Source organism: Gadus morhua, chromosome 12, assembly GCF_902167405.1.
Source record: "Gadus morhua chromosome 12, gadMor3.0, whole genome shotgun sequence".
NCBI lineage: Eukaryota > Metazoa > Chordata > Actinopteri > Gadiformes > Gadidae > Gadus > Gadus morhua.
The window spans coordinates 9,526,126-9,543,311 of NC_044059.1; the positions used below are offsets into that span (position 1 = coordinate 9,526,126).

Consider the following 17,186-nt stretch of genomic DNA (forward strand, 5'->3'; position numbering starts at 1 on the left):
CCGCCGGCAGACGTATCTCTCCGTCGCGTCCCGTCACTCCATCCGTCTGCCCTGACAGTAGCCATCCATCAGGCCATCCGTCCCTCTGTCCGTTTTTGAGTCTGTCGTGTCGTGGACCGACTGTCTGTATCTGCCTGTTGTAAGTCTGTTTGGTGTGTTGTGTGTCTGGGTGACGGTCAACGTCTCTGTCAGTTTCTTGACAGTCCAGGTCTGTTTGCGTGTGTGTCTCTGTCTGTCACTCTGTCTGACGGTCAACAATGTGTCGGTCTCTCTTGTCCTTCTTTCTGTATCCGTCTAAAAGGCACATTTCGTGTTTCTGTGTGACAAGTCTGTCTGACGCTTTCTCTTTGGCTTGTGCTTCTGTGGTGGACTACGGATGATTGAAGAGTTTTGTTTACAAGCAGAAGATGGAGTGCTGCAACCCTTATCAGAAAGGGAATAAAGAATAAAGTCATTCATAGTTTTCTATCCCCAACTTCAGTAGCAGCTGCTCTGAAAGCTTAGCCTGTTTAGCAACTACAACCTTGTTGATGCATTCATCTGTTCACCTAGGATAGCTTGGTGTTGTTTGCTCAAGGACAGTACAAGCTGTCGTCTGTGTACGGTCAACCATCTTTTGCTTTCCTGTCATATGAGTTGACAATCGTGCTGGTTGTAACACTGTGAACTAAAAAACGGAACGCAAAACTACGTAAAGTCCATGGCCAGAACTGTTGCTGGCCAGTTTGTTGGATATTCATATGACACCCAATAATGGATGTAGTTTAGAAGTTATCCTGGGTGCTCGGTCAGTGCAGTTGTTTATTTTAGTCTCGCTTTGTATCACACTGTATCCCATCTGGGGGCAATGTGTTTTTCGCCTGTGTTGGTTCGCTCTAACTTTTTTAAAACATACAATTGTTCCCTAATTAGCCTACCAATTTACGCGCCCAAGCTTTGATGTATCGCAATACTTTGAAAGCGAGCGCGCCGATTCGTTTGCATAAATTTGTAGCACTTTTCCTATGAGTTCAAAAGAAGCAGTAAGTGTGTTTAGAAGAGCACACAATGCATTTAAATAATGCGCCCCCATTTTTTGTTGTGTGTCTGTGTTTGTTTTTTAGTGGTCATATTAATGAATTAACATCTTAAGCAATTCGTTGGTTATTGTTTGTGTTGCTACTTATTTTTAACTCAATTAAGTTATAATGGAGCATTTTTCCTAACGAGCGGATCCCTTTCTCCTCACTTTGTTTGCTACACAACCAAAGATTAATTACCAAATAAGGAAAATGATCAAAAACATGCTAATTAAATTGCAACAATAACTTGAACATTGCAATTATAATGCGATACAATAGGGTATGCGCTGTTGCAAATTATGACTTGCTGTCTCGAGGTATTTTATGTTGGTGTGTGTGTGTGTGTGTGTGTGTGTGTGTGTGTGTGTGTGTGTGTGTGTGTGTGTGTGTGTGTGTGTGTGTGTGTGTGTGTGTGTGTGTGTGTGTGTGTGTGTGTGTGTGCGTGCGTGCGTGCGTGCTGGAAGAAAGCTTGAATGATGGAGGCAGATATTGACAGACAGATAACAAGAGTACATGTGTATGTGTGTTTGAGTGCAATATGAGCCGATGTAGATTTTTTTATAGATTTTATTTGAATCCCAAAACTCCTCCCACTCCCGACAGCCAGCCAGCAGAGCTGCGCTAGTTTGCATCACACAGTTGCACAGTTGACGAGACAGAACACTTATATTGAGTTTTATCAATTCTGAAAGTATCCCGCTTTCTAATTTCTAATAATGTTACGGAGATATCCGTCAGGACTCGTCAAGACAATTTTAAACAAATGTATTTCTACAGGGGCCAGCCTACGACATGGGTTTGATGATTCTAAACCTTTTTCTTTGGACTCATCCAAAGATGATGGCCACATCCAGTCCAGTCGAGGCAAACGTGCACCTACAGATCCCATCCCCCAGAAACATGCGAAAGAAAGGTTTAAGTCCCCGTTCACACAGATCTGCCATCAGAACGTCAACAGTAGCTGTTAATCTAAAGGCTGATTTGTGAGACTATTTGGCTACTAACTGGGAGGGGCTACATTTTACACACTGGGACTTTAAGGGGGTGGACCCTGTGCACTGCGTGCTTTAAGAGTGTCCTGAGGTGGCTCCGAACAGACAGCCAGGTGGGACACCAGAGGGGGTTAGCCCGGGATACAGGCGCCGTTGTGGGCCTGTCACTCTGGCTGACAGGCCCAGAATGCACCACCTCCGTCCCCTCTCGAATCTTGCGGTCAATGCTGATGAATTGAAATCTCCCTTTGGTAAAAATTGGATGCTCAGAGCTCGCTGGTGATGGATGCTCCAACGCAGACCTGGGTGCACGTCCTTTAAACTGAAACTTTGCCCTCACTTGAAACACGCGCACACACACACACACACACACACACACACACACACACACACACACACACACACACACACACACACACACACACAGGGAAAGACACAAACCGAACCACGCAGGGAAAGAGAGATATCGACCCACACAGTCACAAGGAGAAACACATACTCATCACAACCACACACACAAACACACAAACAGTAGAGTTTGTGGGAGGGGAAACAAAACGTACTTTTACCCTTTTTTGCAGTGTTTCTAAATGTGTTCTCTTTACACGGGCCAGACATAGATTGACATAAAGCTGTCTTATCAGAGAATCTATCCGTCAGCCTTGAGATTGATAAGATTCCCCTCTCCCCTCCCTTTTCATTAATCTCGCTACCTCTTTTGTGGTGCAGCTCAATCTGCGCTCGGTGAATGCTGTCCTTACCGTTCTCATTGAAGCGACAGGATTGCATTATGGGCCGAAGGTGAATGCACAGCTTGTACATTCAAAGGGGGCCACAATGGGCCCGCAGTGAAAAATAGCTGTTTTTCTGCGACCAAAAGTGCAGCTTTTATGCGTCCAAGGGCATGTTATTCTTCCGGCCCGGGTACTGGTCGCGGGGCGCGGAGAACATGAAAAATACTTCTTTTATGTGTCCCTCTTTTCCACAATACCCCCCCCCCCCCCCTCCCCCACACCCCTCCTACCTCCTCCCACCACGACACACACACCCACACACCCCCCCATTAATTTTCTGTGATAGACACATTTGGACAGAGATGCGTCATGTATAGGCGTGGGTGCTTACTTTTGCTTGAGTACTTCATTTTTGTCTATTTCTGCATTGTGTGTATGACCTACAAAGCTGCATATTAGCTTTTGTTGGTACGTTTTGTCCATGCCTGTGTTGGCATTGTTTTGTTTTTTTATTAGTGTATGTGTAATTCGGTGGGGACGAATCTGGGGGAATTCTCACAAACACTGTGTGCACTTGTACTGTACATGTGGGCATGTAGTGTATAAATATAAGTGGGATTGTGTCCTACACTGTATAATTATGTGCTGTTGGTTCGGTTTGTTTGTTTTTGCACCGTACACCTAAGTGTGTTCGTGTTCGTTTTTGTGTCTCTGTGTGTGTGTGTGTGTGTGTGTGTGTGTGTGTGTGTGTGTGTGTGTGTGTGTGCATACGCTGAAACTGAACATTGACGCAGGATATCAATTTGTTTTTTTCCATTTTTCTCGGAAGCAGGTGGAAACCTTGGATTGTGGCATTGGTTGAGCTGCTGTTTGGGTATTTTGGTGGTGGGGGGGAGGTAGATGAGAGGGAAGGGGTGAGGGGCAGCCGGGGCAAATATGAGGCTGAGAATTGAACACTAGAGTTGCCTAGTTTGGAAGTAGTTTTAAGTTGAACGTACACACACAAACACACACTCACAAACATTAAATTATGCATCCCATGTCTGCCTCAGAGCTTGCGATTTGCTCGTGTTAAACAGCCGTAATGTTCTGACTCTAAAAAGTATTCCACTAAGTAATGGAAGGAAACCACAACTAACAAGTTATTATTTTCTCCCTTTCCCTTTCTTCTCCTATTCCTCCCATTTTTTTCTTGTCTTCTCTTGCTTCTTCTGCATGTCTCTATTTCTCTGTCTTCCTGTCTCTCTTCTCCGTCTCCGTATCGCTCTCTCTATCCCTCTGTTTTCCTGTCCCTCTACTTGTCTGTCTGTTTCCAACTGTTTCCCTGTCTGTCTGTCGGTCTCTGCATGTGTGTTTTTGTGCCTCTACAGGGCCTGTTCATCTTCCTGATATATGGGGTCTACAACACAGAGGTAAGTCTGCATTGTGTCTCAAGGCTGTGGCAGTGAATGAGAGAAATGACAAGTTTCTGATGGGCTCGCTGCTTAAAGATGCCTGCCTGCCTGCTTGTGTGTGTGTGCTGTATGCACGTGTGTGTGTGTGTGTGTGCGTGTGCGTGTGCGTGTGCATGTGCCTGTGGGAGAAGAGGGAGAGAGCGGGGGAGATTCGGGAAGTGTGTGTGAGAGAGAGCGAGAGAGGTAGAAAGAGGAAGAGAGGGAGGGAGGGAGAGAGAGAGATCTTTTGGGATTGTGTGTGTATGTGGGTGCATGTGCGTATGAAACATATTTGCAAATTGTGTATGTGTGTTTGTGTCTGTTTAGGGGTGTGTGCTGGGCATAGAAAAATGGAAAGGCGGGAAAGCGGTTGTGCAGGGAGGGGTGGCTGTGCGTGGGGAGGGAGGGGTGGTGTCATTTCCACATGCGCCGCGTCCTACTGCCCTTCATGGTTCGGCTAACTTATATGCATCCGGGACCGCCCATTAAACACTGACATGCCGCTGCTCCCAGCCACTCATTCCTCAAGCGCAGTGGCTAATATTTCAATGCCTCTTTAAGTTTTTAAACTCAGGGCCCTCCATTTAGCATTCTGACAGAGGGCCCGGGACCCTGCTTTTGTGGGGTTGCTTCCCCCCCCCCACGCCCCCACCACGCACCCGCATCCACACCGCCACTGACACCACCACCACCGACGCCACCTCCACCTACTCTACCAAACGACGCCGACACCCAGATCAAAATATGTATAAAAATATGCATCCGAGTGAACGCGATGTTGGGGTGAGAGTTGCGGACACGGAGGAGGGAAACATCGTATTGTAATGCTTTTCTATTACCATTTAAATGTGGCGCGGCGAGAGACAGACGCAGAGTTTAATGGATGGGGTTCAATTGTAAAAAATCACTCTTGATCAAATACTGCTTATGTATTCCCCGAGGCTATGTAAATAAATAGCCTTAAGACGTGCATAAGTGATGCAATGTCTTGTTAAAATACAAAAACTTGGGGCCAATTATTCATCTCTAGTTCCCGACCACACACGTGTGCTAAAGAACGCACACGATTGTCTGCACGCAGGCACACACACACACACGCACACGCACACATACTGTACATATATCTTTACATATACACAAACACCTAACTGGATTGCTTTCCTGGTAATGTTTTTTGTCACTATCAGCACAAATCAAATTGTTTCATGAATTGGAGCACTTCCTAAAATTCGTATGATTGCACCAATGCAAAATACAGTGAATAAAATGGTTTAAATTTAAGTTGCATAAACATGGGTTCAAGGCCAGGTATATCATCAAAAATGGCAGCTCAATGCAAACATCTCTTCGTTTGTCTCTTTCTCTCTGTCTCTCTCTCTGTCTCTCTGTCTGTCTCTCTGTCTCCCTGTCTCCCTGTCTCCCCCTCTTTGTCTCCCTCTCTCTCTGTCTCCTTTCTCTTTACTTCCCTTCTCCCCACCTCCACCCCAAAACATACGCTCCCTTTTCTTCCCCTGCTCCTTCTCCCCAACTGTCAGATTCTCCGTATCCATCTTCCTCCTCTTATTCAACCCACGCCTCCCACGGCCTTTCTCAGAGGCCCCGTCTCTCTTGTCCTGCCCCCTCCCACCCCCCTCCGGCCCCATCCTCCCCCCCCCCCCCCCCCCCCCACCCCCACCACACTGTAAAAAATAAATCACGGGCGTATTCTCGCTCAAGTGGCTTTTCTTTAGTGCCTCTGAAACCATTTTCTTACTCCCGCGTTCGCCTTGACCCTCGGGGGTCTTTTACAATTTGTGAGCATCCTGTGGACACGTTTCGGCTTTTCATGAGGGCACGCACGTTTCCTTTTGTGAGCACTTTAGGTGGTGTGTGTGTGTGTGTGTTTGTGTGTCTGGTGTGTGTGTATGTGCATGTTCCATACCATTAAAAACCTACGTGTTGTTATGAGTTAATTTGAGAAGACGAGGACGTGACTGAAAACGTTGGTTTGCTAATAAGTCAGCATTTGACCTTCAGTCTTATCCCCTGTAATCTTAATATATTATTAATATACTGGCTATGTAGTTATATGCATAACATATATACACTTTTTTTTTTTTTTTACATATAGTTTTGTATTCTTATATAATTAATTGTTTTTATATTACATATAGAGCAAGTTGATGTTATTATTTTTCTATTGTTTCGTCATCTCCCATCCTCTACTGTTAGCATACTTTCCTCCACCCCTCTCTCTTAATATATCCCTCCAACCCTATCTCTCCATCTCCTCCACCCCCGTCCTCCACTGAAAGGTGGGACACGCTCAAGCTCAAGCGAAGGCTTCTGGGTTTTGTCCTAGCGGTTACTAGAGATGACAGAGCTGTTTAAACGAAAAATGAAAGATTGTATAAAACATCAGTTTTAAATGAATTCAAACTAAGAAAAAGGTAATTAAAACAAAATATGACCTTATGAAGCAAGCATTACCCTATCCTAGCAGTGCACACGGAAGAGTACGAAGAAAATGGTGTGACAGTTGGGCTTTTTATTTCAATAGCCAATGGCATCCATTGCCGGGGGTTACTAACCTGTACTTCAGTTTTATAAGGCCAGAGAAATGACAACTCCCTAACCTACCTACCAGCAGTGCATCCCCCAACATCCGCCTTCAAGGGCCCGACTGAGCCAGGGTATGGGTTCACAGGGTCAGGCTATTTCCACACTTTAACACACATTTCACAGCAACAACAATTCCTCTCGGGGTTATGGATCATTTTTGCACCTGACACACTGACAATGAATCTAAAATCAGGTCTGTGTCATAAAGTGTATGAAGTATTTGATTCCAGAGGAACACCTTTACGACTGTATCCCACGGACGAGTTTAACTTATATATGCTAAAGAGGTCAGGTTATTGCAACACTTTAACACACATTTCACAGCAACAATACCTCTTGGATAATCTTGCCGACTGACACACGGACAATGAATCTAAAACCAGATCTGTGTCATAAAGTGTATGAAGTATTTGATTCCAGAGGAGCACCTTGACGAATTCATCCTACCGACCAGCTAAACTTTGATATGCTAAAGAGGCAGCGCCGCGGCACCCATTAGCACCGTTGGATTTCCATTGGAAGCGCAGAAAAAGCTCAGTTTTCGCGAGGGCTCTCCGATGTCTGATTTCCTGGCTCGCTAACGGGAGGACGGACCTTGTCTGCAGCGATTACTCTTAGTTCCCGCGTTTTTAATCACTAATTACCGAGAAAAAGCTCCTCATTATACGCGGCAATTAGCTTTTCCTTGGTGGTCACCTTGTAAATCCTCCGCTTTGATGACCTTTTATTTCCATTTACACCAAGGATGTCGGCAGGTGTCGGCTTTATATGGTAATCGCTTAGCAACCATTTACATGGAAAGCGCATCTTTGCATCTACGCCGAAACCTTGAATGTGTACGGTAGAAACAAAAACAGCGCAACACCAACCAGTTTGTATAAATCAGTGCCCTTCCCCTCATTGTCAAATGGTTAATTAAGCCGCGTCGGGTAATTTACGTCCGCATGCGTGGGGTTTTAGATATGATGAAATTCTCATGGAGTTGAGGAACTCATAAGGCAGGCTCCCTGTTCCACTTGCTCTCTATTCTTTCGTCTCTCTCTTCCTCTTCCGTCTCTCTTGCATTCCTTCTCCCTTGTTCTCTCTGTCTTTCATTCTCTCTGTCTTTCACTCTCTTTCTCACTTTGTCTTCTTCCCTCACTCATTATTTTACTCGTTATTCACTTTGTTTCTCCCGCTCCTTCGCACTCAATCCCTTTCACCTCTGTCTCTCTCTCTCTCTCTCTCTCTCTCTCTCTCTCTCTCTCTCTCTCTCTCTCTCTCTCTCTCTCTCTCTCTCTCTCTCTCTCTCTCTCTCTCTCTCTCTCTCTCTCTCTCTCTCTCTCTCTCTCTCTCTCTCTCTCTGTGTTTCTCTGGGTCACGTCAGAGTAAATAGCAGGCTTGACCTTGGCTCTGTTCAGTCTGTGTCACAGGGCTTTTCCTCTCTTCATTAAGTGGTCATTAGGTGATGACATCTTGAAACACACTGTGTGTGTGTGTGTGTGTGCGTGCGACTGTGCGCGCGCATGTGTTTGTGTGTAAATGCATGTGTGCATGATAATTGGGAGGCCTTTTGCTATGTGTGTGCTTATTTCCTTGTTTAGTTGTGATATTGTGTTTCTGTGTGTGTGGTTGCTTGTAAGCATGCACATACATACAGCTGTACAGAGTGATAATTGATGACAGCCAGAAGCCTGATGAAGCCATACGCCGTGATGCATATTCACTAACACAGGAGATCGGGCTGTAAATTTACATCAGGCAACCATGCACACACAAACTCGCACTCACACACACACACAGACAGACAGAGACACACACACACTCACACTCAGACACTCACACTTATTTATTTATTTATTTTCACTTACTTTAGAACATTTTTTTAACCTTTTTGCCGAAAACAAACATTGCATAGCTTTTTAAAATTCCAACATTCAAGCAGCGGTATGATTTGAGTTATTTTAAATGTAATAAATCAAATAAACACATTCAAATTGTGCATCCAAATTGTCAATCATTATATATTGTATGACTTGAGATTTATTTAGTTACTGTTAACACATAAAGTTCTTCTTTTTAATTTATGTATGCAAAATGTATATTATAATATTATAATGTTGTAGTATTATAATATTTTACAATAAAATATGCAAAAACATGATTTTATTTATGTATCAAAGGTATAAGGTTATGTTTTTTAATTCCATCCCTTTGTGGGTCTGTGTTGCTCACTGCGTCTGTGTGAAGGTCATTAATGCTCATGTGAATTAATTAGATATATAATTTTGCTACCAATATTTATGCTACTTTTTATGTTAAATATAGACGTTGCTATTATTATTTCATCAATTATGTATTTATGAATCATTTGTTGACAGGATCAACGCTAAAATTAAGAATTTTGCTCCAAATATTAATTTTGAAGGACAAACAATTTTTCTAAATATTAAAGCCTTACTATAAGCATTTCTAATGCAGGTTTGCAAACATGTCAACATTTAAATGATCACATTGTTAACAAGATTGTTTGACAATCAACATTACATTTAATGTTATCACTTCAAATAATAACATTAATCAGAATCACAGATGCTGTGAGATAAACTTTAATTTAATTATTAGCAAACCTTATAAACAATTTATTTACATTGCTGAATAACTGGATGTGATTTAAATCAAACGCAGCACAAACAACAACATGTTTGTGCTACAACATTACCCCATTCAATGCAAATAGTAATAACAAAAAAAACAAACGTTTATATGTTTATTCAAACCAAAGGCTTTCATATGCACTGCATCATTATATTACTATTATATATTGTATATAATAATATTCATACAAACAATCTACATATATTTTCAACGATTGAGGGATGTTTACCATAAGACTGCTGCTTTGCGCCCCTAACTAACATTGATCCGTTTCTACTTCTATTTGAGTCAACCCTGTCTGAGTGGGTCTCTGGGTTAGGCTGAGCCACCGGCCTGCTGTTCTGCTCCAGGTGTTCCAGTGCAATCTGTTCAACTAGGGCCGGGGCGGGCCCCTTTCCCCCCAATAGCTCCATTTGTTGGTCCCTGCACTCTGGAGTGACAGATGATGGCTCGAGGCCGTCTGGTCCACTCGCCATCCCAGTGTGACGCTTTCAGGTCCCATTAGGTGGAGAGACCGGTGCATACAAGTTCACCCTCAGCGATGTCCCCTCTAGTTCTGTACGCCTGTTCCTGTTATTAATTGGATATAACACTTAACACATTTAAATAATTTTTTGGTTTGAGAATTTCAATATTTGTGCTGGTTTAGTTGACTTGTGACTTTTGGTCAAATGTGGATGTTTGGATGCACTGACAATATCTTCTCTTTTTTTTTCCTGTTGATTCCATTCCTCCCTATTTCTCCCCTCTCTTTCTCTCCTCTCTCTCCCCTCTCTCTCTCTCTTTCAGGTTCGAAGCACGGTCAACCGCATCAGGGAGAGAAGAAAAGCTCTCAACTTCTCCGTAGGTCCTCAACACTGTTGTGTGCGTGCGTGTGTGGATGCATTTGTGTATGTGTGTGTGCGCGTGCATGGACACGTGTGTGTGTGTGTGTGTGTGTGTGTGTGTGTGTGTGTGTGTGTGTGTGTGTGTGTGTGTGTGTGTGTGTGTGTGTGTGTGTGTGTGTGTGTGTGTGTGTGTGTGTGTGTGTGTGTTAATGTACACACACACACATGCATGTGTCGGATGCACTCTTAGCGTTCAATGAAATGGGAGGTGGGTTGGGGGGGGGGGACAAATAAATAACAAATCAAATATTAATAAACAAATCCCCCGACCCCGCCCCCCCCCCCCCCCCCCCCCCCCCCCCCCAACCCAGCAACGCCTATGAATCGTCGCCAGAGAGGCTGTAGCGGGGCATGTCTTCTAGTCTCCCCGTAGCGGACAGTCCATGGTAGATGCCCTTATACATCAAACATGTAATAGCCTCCCGACCCCCCCTCCGTCCCTCACCCTCCCGTCCGTCTCCCCCCCCCCGGCCTCCCCATGTCTTCTCCGCACCTTCATCGGAGCAATGTCAAGCTGCACGCAGGGTTACAAGTTTCTAATCCAGGACAAGCCATCCCCTGACATTAAAGTGTCAGCACAGTATTTATACCTGGCTGGACACCTCCGCCACCACCGCCAGCCCATTGAGATAGAGGAGAGTCCTGGGCACACACACGCACGCACACACGCACGCACGCACGCGCACACACACGCACACATGCACACTTAAGACACACACACACACATGCACACTTAAGACACACACACACACAAACGCTCATAGGCACACACACAGGCAAGCAGGAGGCTCACTTAGCTTGTTTTTGAAGTGCTTTCAAAGGAGTTAATAGTCCCTTGCGCGCAACACACACACACACACACACACACACACACACACACACACAGAGACAAACACACACACACACACACACACACACACAGAGACAAACACACGCACACACACAAACACATACACACACAATTATAGACCCGAACATATACCTCATAGAGCCAAACACACAGACTCATCATCCTCCCACTCTTTCCAATCTCTCTCTCTCTCTCTCTCTCTCTCGTCCTGCTGCTCTCCTCCTCGCGCTCTTATTTATACACACAAACACACACCCACGCACACACACACACACACACACACACACACACACACAAACACATTGTCCCGTATGGGTTGCGATTCGTCCCCTATGAGCGATCGCATTAACTCTTCTCCCCTGGTTCCTCTGTCACACTTTATGGCCCGCTGCAGTTTGTCCCGGGCCAACATTATACACCAGCGTCTCTCTCACACACACACACACACACACACACACACACACACACACACACACACACACACACACACACACACACACACACACACACACACACACAGGCTTATATGTATACAAACTGTTCCATCCCTGCACCCTGACCTCTAGACATTACTTCCCTGCACAGCCCCTAACCGGCCTGGCCGGGTCACAGAGGGGGGACGAGGCGGGCTATGAAAGCAGATTGATTTTAACAATACCCCACACACACCTACCCCCACACACACACACACACACACACACACACACACACACACACACACACACACACACACACACATTCACACGTGCATGCACCCTCATGCACACCCACGCACGCACACACATATGCACACACACAAACACACACACACACACACACATACACACGAACGCACACAAATACAAAAGCACACACACACACACACACACAAAAGCACACACACACAAAAGCACACACACACACGCACACACACTCACACACGCAAGCACCCTGACACCCATATTTCCCCTTTGACCCTAGCCCCTTCCAGACAGGCTGATACACTGTAAAAGACTTGATCCACTTCCAGGGGGGTGGTTGAGGCACTGCATAGCGGAGTAGACGGGACAATGAGGTTGGGGGGGGGGGACGACAAGTGACCAGGTGCAAACTGATATATTGGGCCCCCGTATACCACCCCTCATCCACACCCCATATTGCTATCCTTAGCCCTAAAATCTCCCTGAGAATCGCCCCCATCCCTCCCCAGGAATTTTCCAATCTTGCCGGGTTCCGCTAACAGAGCACGATCCCTAACCCCCCCCCCAAACCCCGCCAGCATGTTTTTTAGCTAATGCTATTTTGCGTCATAAATCCTGCATTGAAATACTGTATCCACCTGTCCCTTCGGCGAGATAGAAGACATTTGGCTCTAGATGACCGCACATGGCCCTATATATCCCCCCCCCCCCCCCCCCCCTCGTTGTAAAACATAGGATTGTCTGTGTTGCCATGCAGTGTGAGCATGAAGTGTCCCCATATGGCGGGCCGTCGGTGCATAGGGGGACCGTAGGAAGACGTAAGATAAATAACTGCAGGAGATGGATGGATTTTATGTGGACAGGCAGGATGGATTTTTTCTCGTTTTGCTCGGAAAGACCGAAGGGTTAACCCGAGGAGATGGAAACACGTTGGAGACATTTTTTCGTCATGCAGGAAGCTTGGTTCTCTGTTTTATATTTCTTAAATGTTTGATGCATTGAACCAAGCAATTTAAAATATGTTGAACTGAACTCGTGTAAGGGGCTTGGACATCAGAGTGCATCATGTGATTTTTTTGTTGGAGATTTCTGTGAAATTCGACATACATTTTAATATACCGTTTCCTAGGCTCCAAAACTTTGTTTTGCCATTTTATTGTGGCAAACACTCCGACATTGCTGTGTCAAACACAACAATAATCGCCCCATAATGAATAGTAATTTCAAAATGAATTACTAAACGATGACCAAGCCACTATTACTATCATTAACATCCTCATGCTCCTGTACTGGAATCACTCCCAGTTGAAAGGTTCTTGGTTTGTTTCCCAATGTCCCAACTGCAGTCTACCTCATCTCATCCCAACAGCCAGATGCCCTATCCCCGACCTGATACAATCTAAAAAATGTCTCCTGTAATTTGCTTTGGATGGAAGTGCCTGCTAAATTACAAAACGGTCATCCACATGATCTGATATCAGCGTTTAACACCGGTAGAAAATTGCATGCTTTTCTAAATGGGGAAGATTGTATATTCATGCCGCGCTGTTTATAACACAGCATCATTTTAATGATGCAGATAACTCAACCAACTATATCTGCACCCTTATTGGATCTGTGGCCCTGTGACCTTTGGGCAACTCTCCTCCCCTTCTGTGACCTCCTGTTTAATCCTCGCCAAACATAATCACTCACTCTTCCCCTCTTTATTCTCACCCTACCCTCCCGCCCTTCTCTGGTACCCTTCTGTAAGGATGAGTCCCTCAAATGGTCATTGATGTGCACCAACAGTGGCGCCAGATCCCCAGGGAACTGCTTCGAACGCGTACGCACTCACGCACATTCACATAATGCACTGAGACGCACGCACATGTATACGCAGACGGTTTTTTATTTTGGGTTTATTTCCTACCCTGGCTTCCTTTTGCTGCCTTTCCACAAAAATAAGTAAGTTAGGTTCAAATAAGAAACTATTTTTGTCCTAAAATACACCAGAATTCCATCAGAATCAACCTTTGTATTACACAAAAACTAATTTGGTCTCTTTGAGTTCTGAAGCTTGATTTGAGAACTAATTTGTTTACTAATGTGAACTTCACGTAATTCTTTTTTTCAAACAAAATGTGTTCCCTTTAATCCCAATAACAGGCTCAGATTTCAAAAGCATTGGTGCCACTAGTTCTCATTTCCCTTTTCTTCACACTATGCTCATGTGTTTATGTGGCTGTTTGCCATCGGTGTGACCATAATAAAACATTTTAACAATAAAAAAAGAAACATTTATAAGAAACCCCCACCGACACACAAAAAAACATGCATTCTCCCTCTCTTGCTTTTCCAGCATATATTTCACAAAATAGACACAGTGGGCACACTAACACACACACACACACACACACACACACACACACACACACACACACACACACACACACACACAGTGAGCCAAGCTTGCAGGCCTATAAATAGACCCCCCCCCGGCTAACCATGGTACCCCCCCAGCCCCGGTATGATACCCGGTGACATGGCTGACCCCGCACTTGTACACACACGCTGCGATTGCTTGGTGAAATAAAGCTGTCAGGGGCAGAGTCTAAGTAAAAAACGACCCCCCCCCCCCCCCCCAACTCTGGCAGCTCCCTGCCGCTGACACCTCTGAGATATAGACATAAATTGGAAGCGGATTAGTTTTTTGATCTTAATTCAAGTTTTGACAAGATATAGGAAGCCATGATGTGTGTGTGTTGGTGTGTGTGTGGGTGTTTGTGTGTCTGCATGCTAGCGTGCATGTTAATGTGTTGTTTTTTTTATGTGCAAGGATCCCATGTGTTATAACCCGTCACAACCAACTTTAGAAACTTTTATTTGTCGATAACTTTAGTTATGCATCGCTCATTGTATCAAGACTTACTTAATTAAGTTAAATTAGTATTTTTCAGTCAGTGGGAAGCGGTTTTGTTTGGCCCCAGCCAAAACAGTTGTGGGTTTCGACCCCAACGTCCACACTCTACCAGTAGACATCCTTTAGCAAGACCCCCTGCCCCACCTGCTCCTTTGTGATATGCCCCCGCAAAGTCTACTAAATGACTATGTGATACCATCTGATCCGTGGTACCCATGGTGAGGGTCAGGCTGGTGTGGATGCAGCCATAGCGAGCTACCTTTCGTGGAGGTTTGCTGGGCTGCTGTAGCTATAGCTAGCTGCCTGGGCTGGACGTCTGCCATGCTGGTCATTCCTTCCGGCTCCGCCACCGCTTGCTAGACCTCCTGGAGTCCCCACAGACGTCTGACTGAGGGCTGTGCAAACAAAAGGGTTTTCATTGGCATTTATTTCACTCTATTTTAGTGTGTGCGTCTGTCTGTCTGGGTGATACACATTTTGGCCTGGACTAAAGATGATATTGTTCACATCAAATCCATGTTGGACCTCTTCAAGTGTTTCATTTAAAATCGGGTGATTTACTTTCGGCAGAACGGGGCCAGCTTCAGGCCGTCCAGCTCGGGGACCAGCTCCCGCCCATCTGGCCACACCCCGCCCCAGGATCACGAGGGCGGGGAGAAGGCGAAGGGGGAGGAGGGCAAAGAGGGAGATCCTACCAGCACCCCAGTCAGCACCCGGCAGGAACAGGTCAGGTCCCCTGGTGAGTCCCCACAATGCTTAAAAAACAGAAGGTGTGTGACGTTTCTGGGACACTCAAAAGTACAAAACACAAGGTCAAATGCAGAATGTTGGATGCGTACACATACAGTACGTTGATAAGCACCAAGGAGAAATCTAAATAATGGGGAATTCTTCAACGAATCCTACCAAATCTCTACTGGTCTACCTTCACCCAGTAAAAGCGTGCTGTTTATCAGTTTACCAACTGGTAATTGGCCCAACATAATCAGGCCATGGAAAACAATTTCTGAATTCCTCGCTCCTTGTTTCCCTTGTAACTTATGTTGAGGACTCAAACTTAGGAGCGGCGCAGGCTCCACTGTTTTACTAAACACAAGCCTCGGGCTTTGTGCGTACGCTGGGGCTGTGTTTGTGGCGGAAGCGAGTGACATACTGGTTGCCAGACTCACCTCGCTCAAAAGCGCGACAAAACCTCCAGCCGTCCTAAAGAATATCGAAGGCTATGCATTATGTGGTCTGCCATTGAGTTCTAATGGTGACATCTGGACACACATGAATTACATTATCTTTTTGTATCACATCCTTATTTGTAAGACGAGCAGCACCTGTGGTCCCTTTATAGTACGTTTTCCAAAGCAAAGACAAACTTGTAAAATAAATGGTATTGCTTTTGAAAGATGTCGATGAATAGCTTCGTAATGCTAACTAGTCGCAGCCTTGATGGAATCCTTTTGATGTTCGAAAAGTTTTGTTGATGTGTGTGCATGACAACTGTGTGTTTGTGTGTGTTGAGAGTGTGCGGTTGGTCATCGCGGTTCACACAACGTATGAGAGTGGCCTGACCTTTGGCCTGGTGTGAATACCACTGCATTTGAGAGGTCGCAAACACTTTCATATACGATTGCCTTCCATTTCAGCCCTCTTTTCTTTCTTCATGAATTATGAATTATTCATTTACATTTTATTTATAGTCATACTTTAGGAAGCTATGTCACACAAAAAATATATAATTCCAAAGAAATGCACTTTCTTTGCATTCTAGCTCTTATATTAAACCCAACCCCTATAAATGCATCCCCCCACACACACACACACACGCACACACACCGCAGCCCCCCCACCTCCACGCACGCACGCAGGCACGCACGCACGCACGCAGGCACGCACACACGCACGCACGCACGCACGCACGCACACACGCACACACACACACCAGGGATTCCCAGATAAGCACATTCGATACGGCCGCTGGGTTCCCGAGCTCATCTGAAGGTAAACCTGCGAGGCATTACCGGGCCAAACAGGGAGCAGCAGCCCACGGCATGTTGAGTCAAATCAGACACCGGGCGAGCGACGTCGTCGCCCCCCCCGCACCGCTGACACTATCCAGGCCCCGGCTCGGATCCAGTCCAGCCCCCCGACCTGCGCTGCACTCCCACTCCACTCAGCTTGGGGGTGGGGGGGGGAGGGGGGGTCGGAGGCGAACAGTTGGAGAACACAGATGAGGGGTGGTGGGGGGGGGGTTGGGGGAGGTGGATCATCATGGAAGGGTAACTTAATACGGCTTTGGAGCGGCCCGCTCTGTTATCGGTCGTATGCGACCGGTGGTGGTTACACAACGTGCGCTCTTGTTTGGTTGAGGTGGATCGCACTTTTATTGCATTTCAAAGAGACTTATCTAAACGATTG

At 45.6% G+C, this 17,186-nt stretch overlaps 1 protein-coding gene across 1 annotated transcript in view; it reads left to right on the forward strand.

The window, feature by feature from the left end:
- Positions 1 to 15,516, forward strand: part of LOC115555718 (adhesion G-protein coupled receptor D2) — a gene marked incomplete at its 3' end in the record, with an annotated part of 51,113 nt that extends 35,597 nt beyond the window's left edge. The window contains 3 exon segments of the mRNA XM_030372722.1: positions 4,158 to 4,199; positions 10,248 to 10,301; positions 15,348 to 15,516. Coding sequence (XP_030228582.1) covers positions 4,158 to 4,199; positions 10,248 to 10,301; positions 15,348 to 15,516 — 265 coding nt within the window.
- Between the last annotated feature and the right edge of the window lie 1,670 nt (positions 15,517 to 17,186).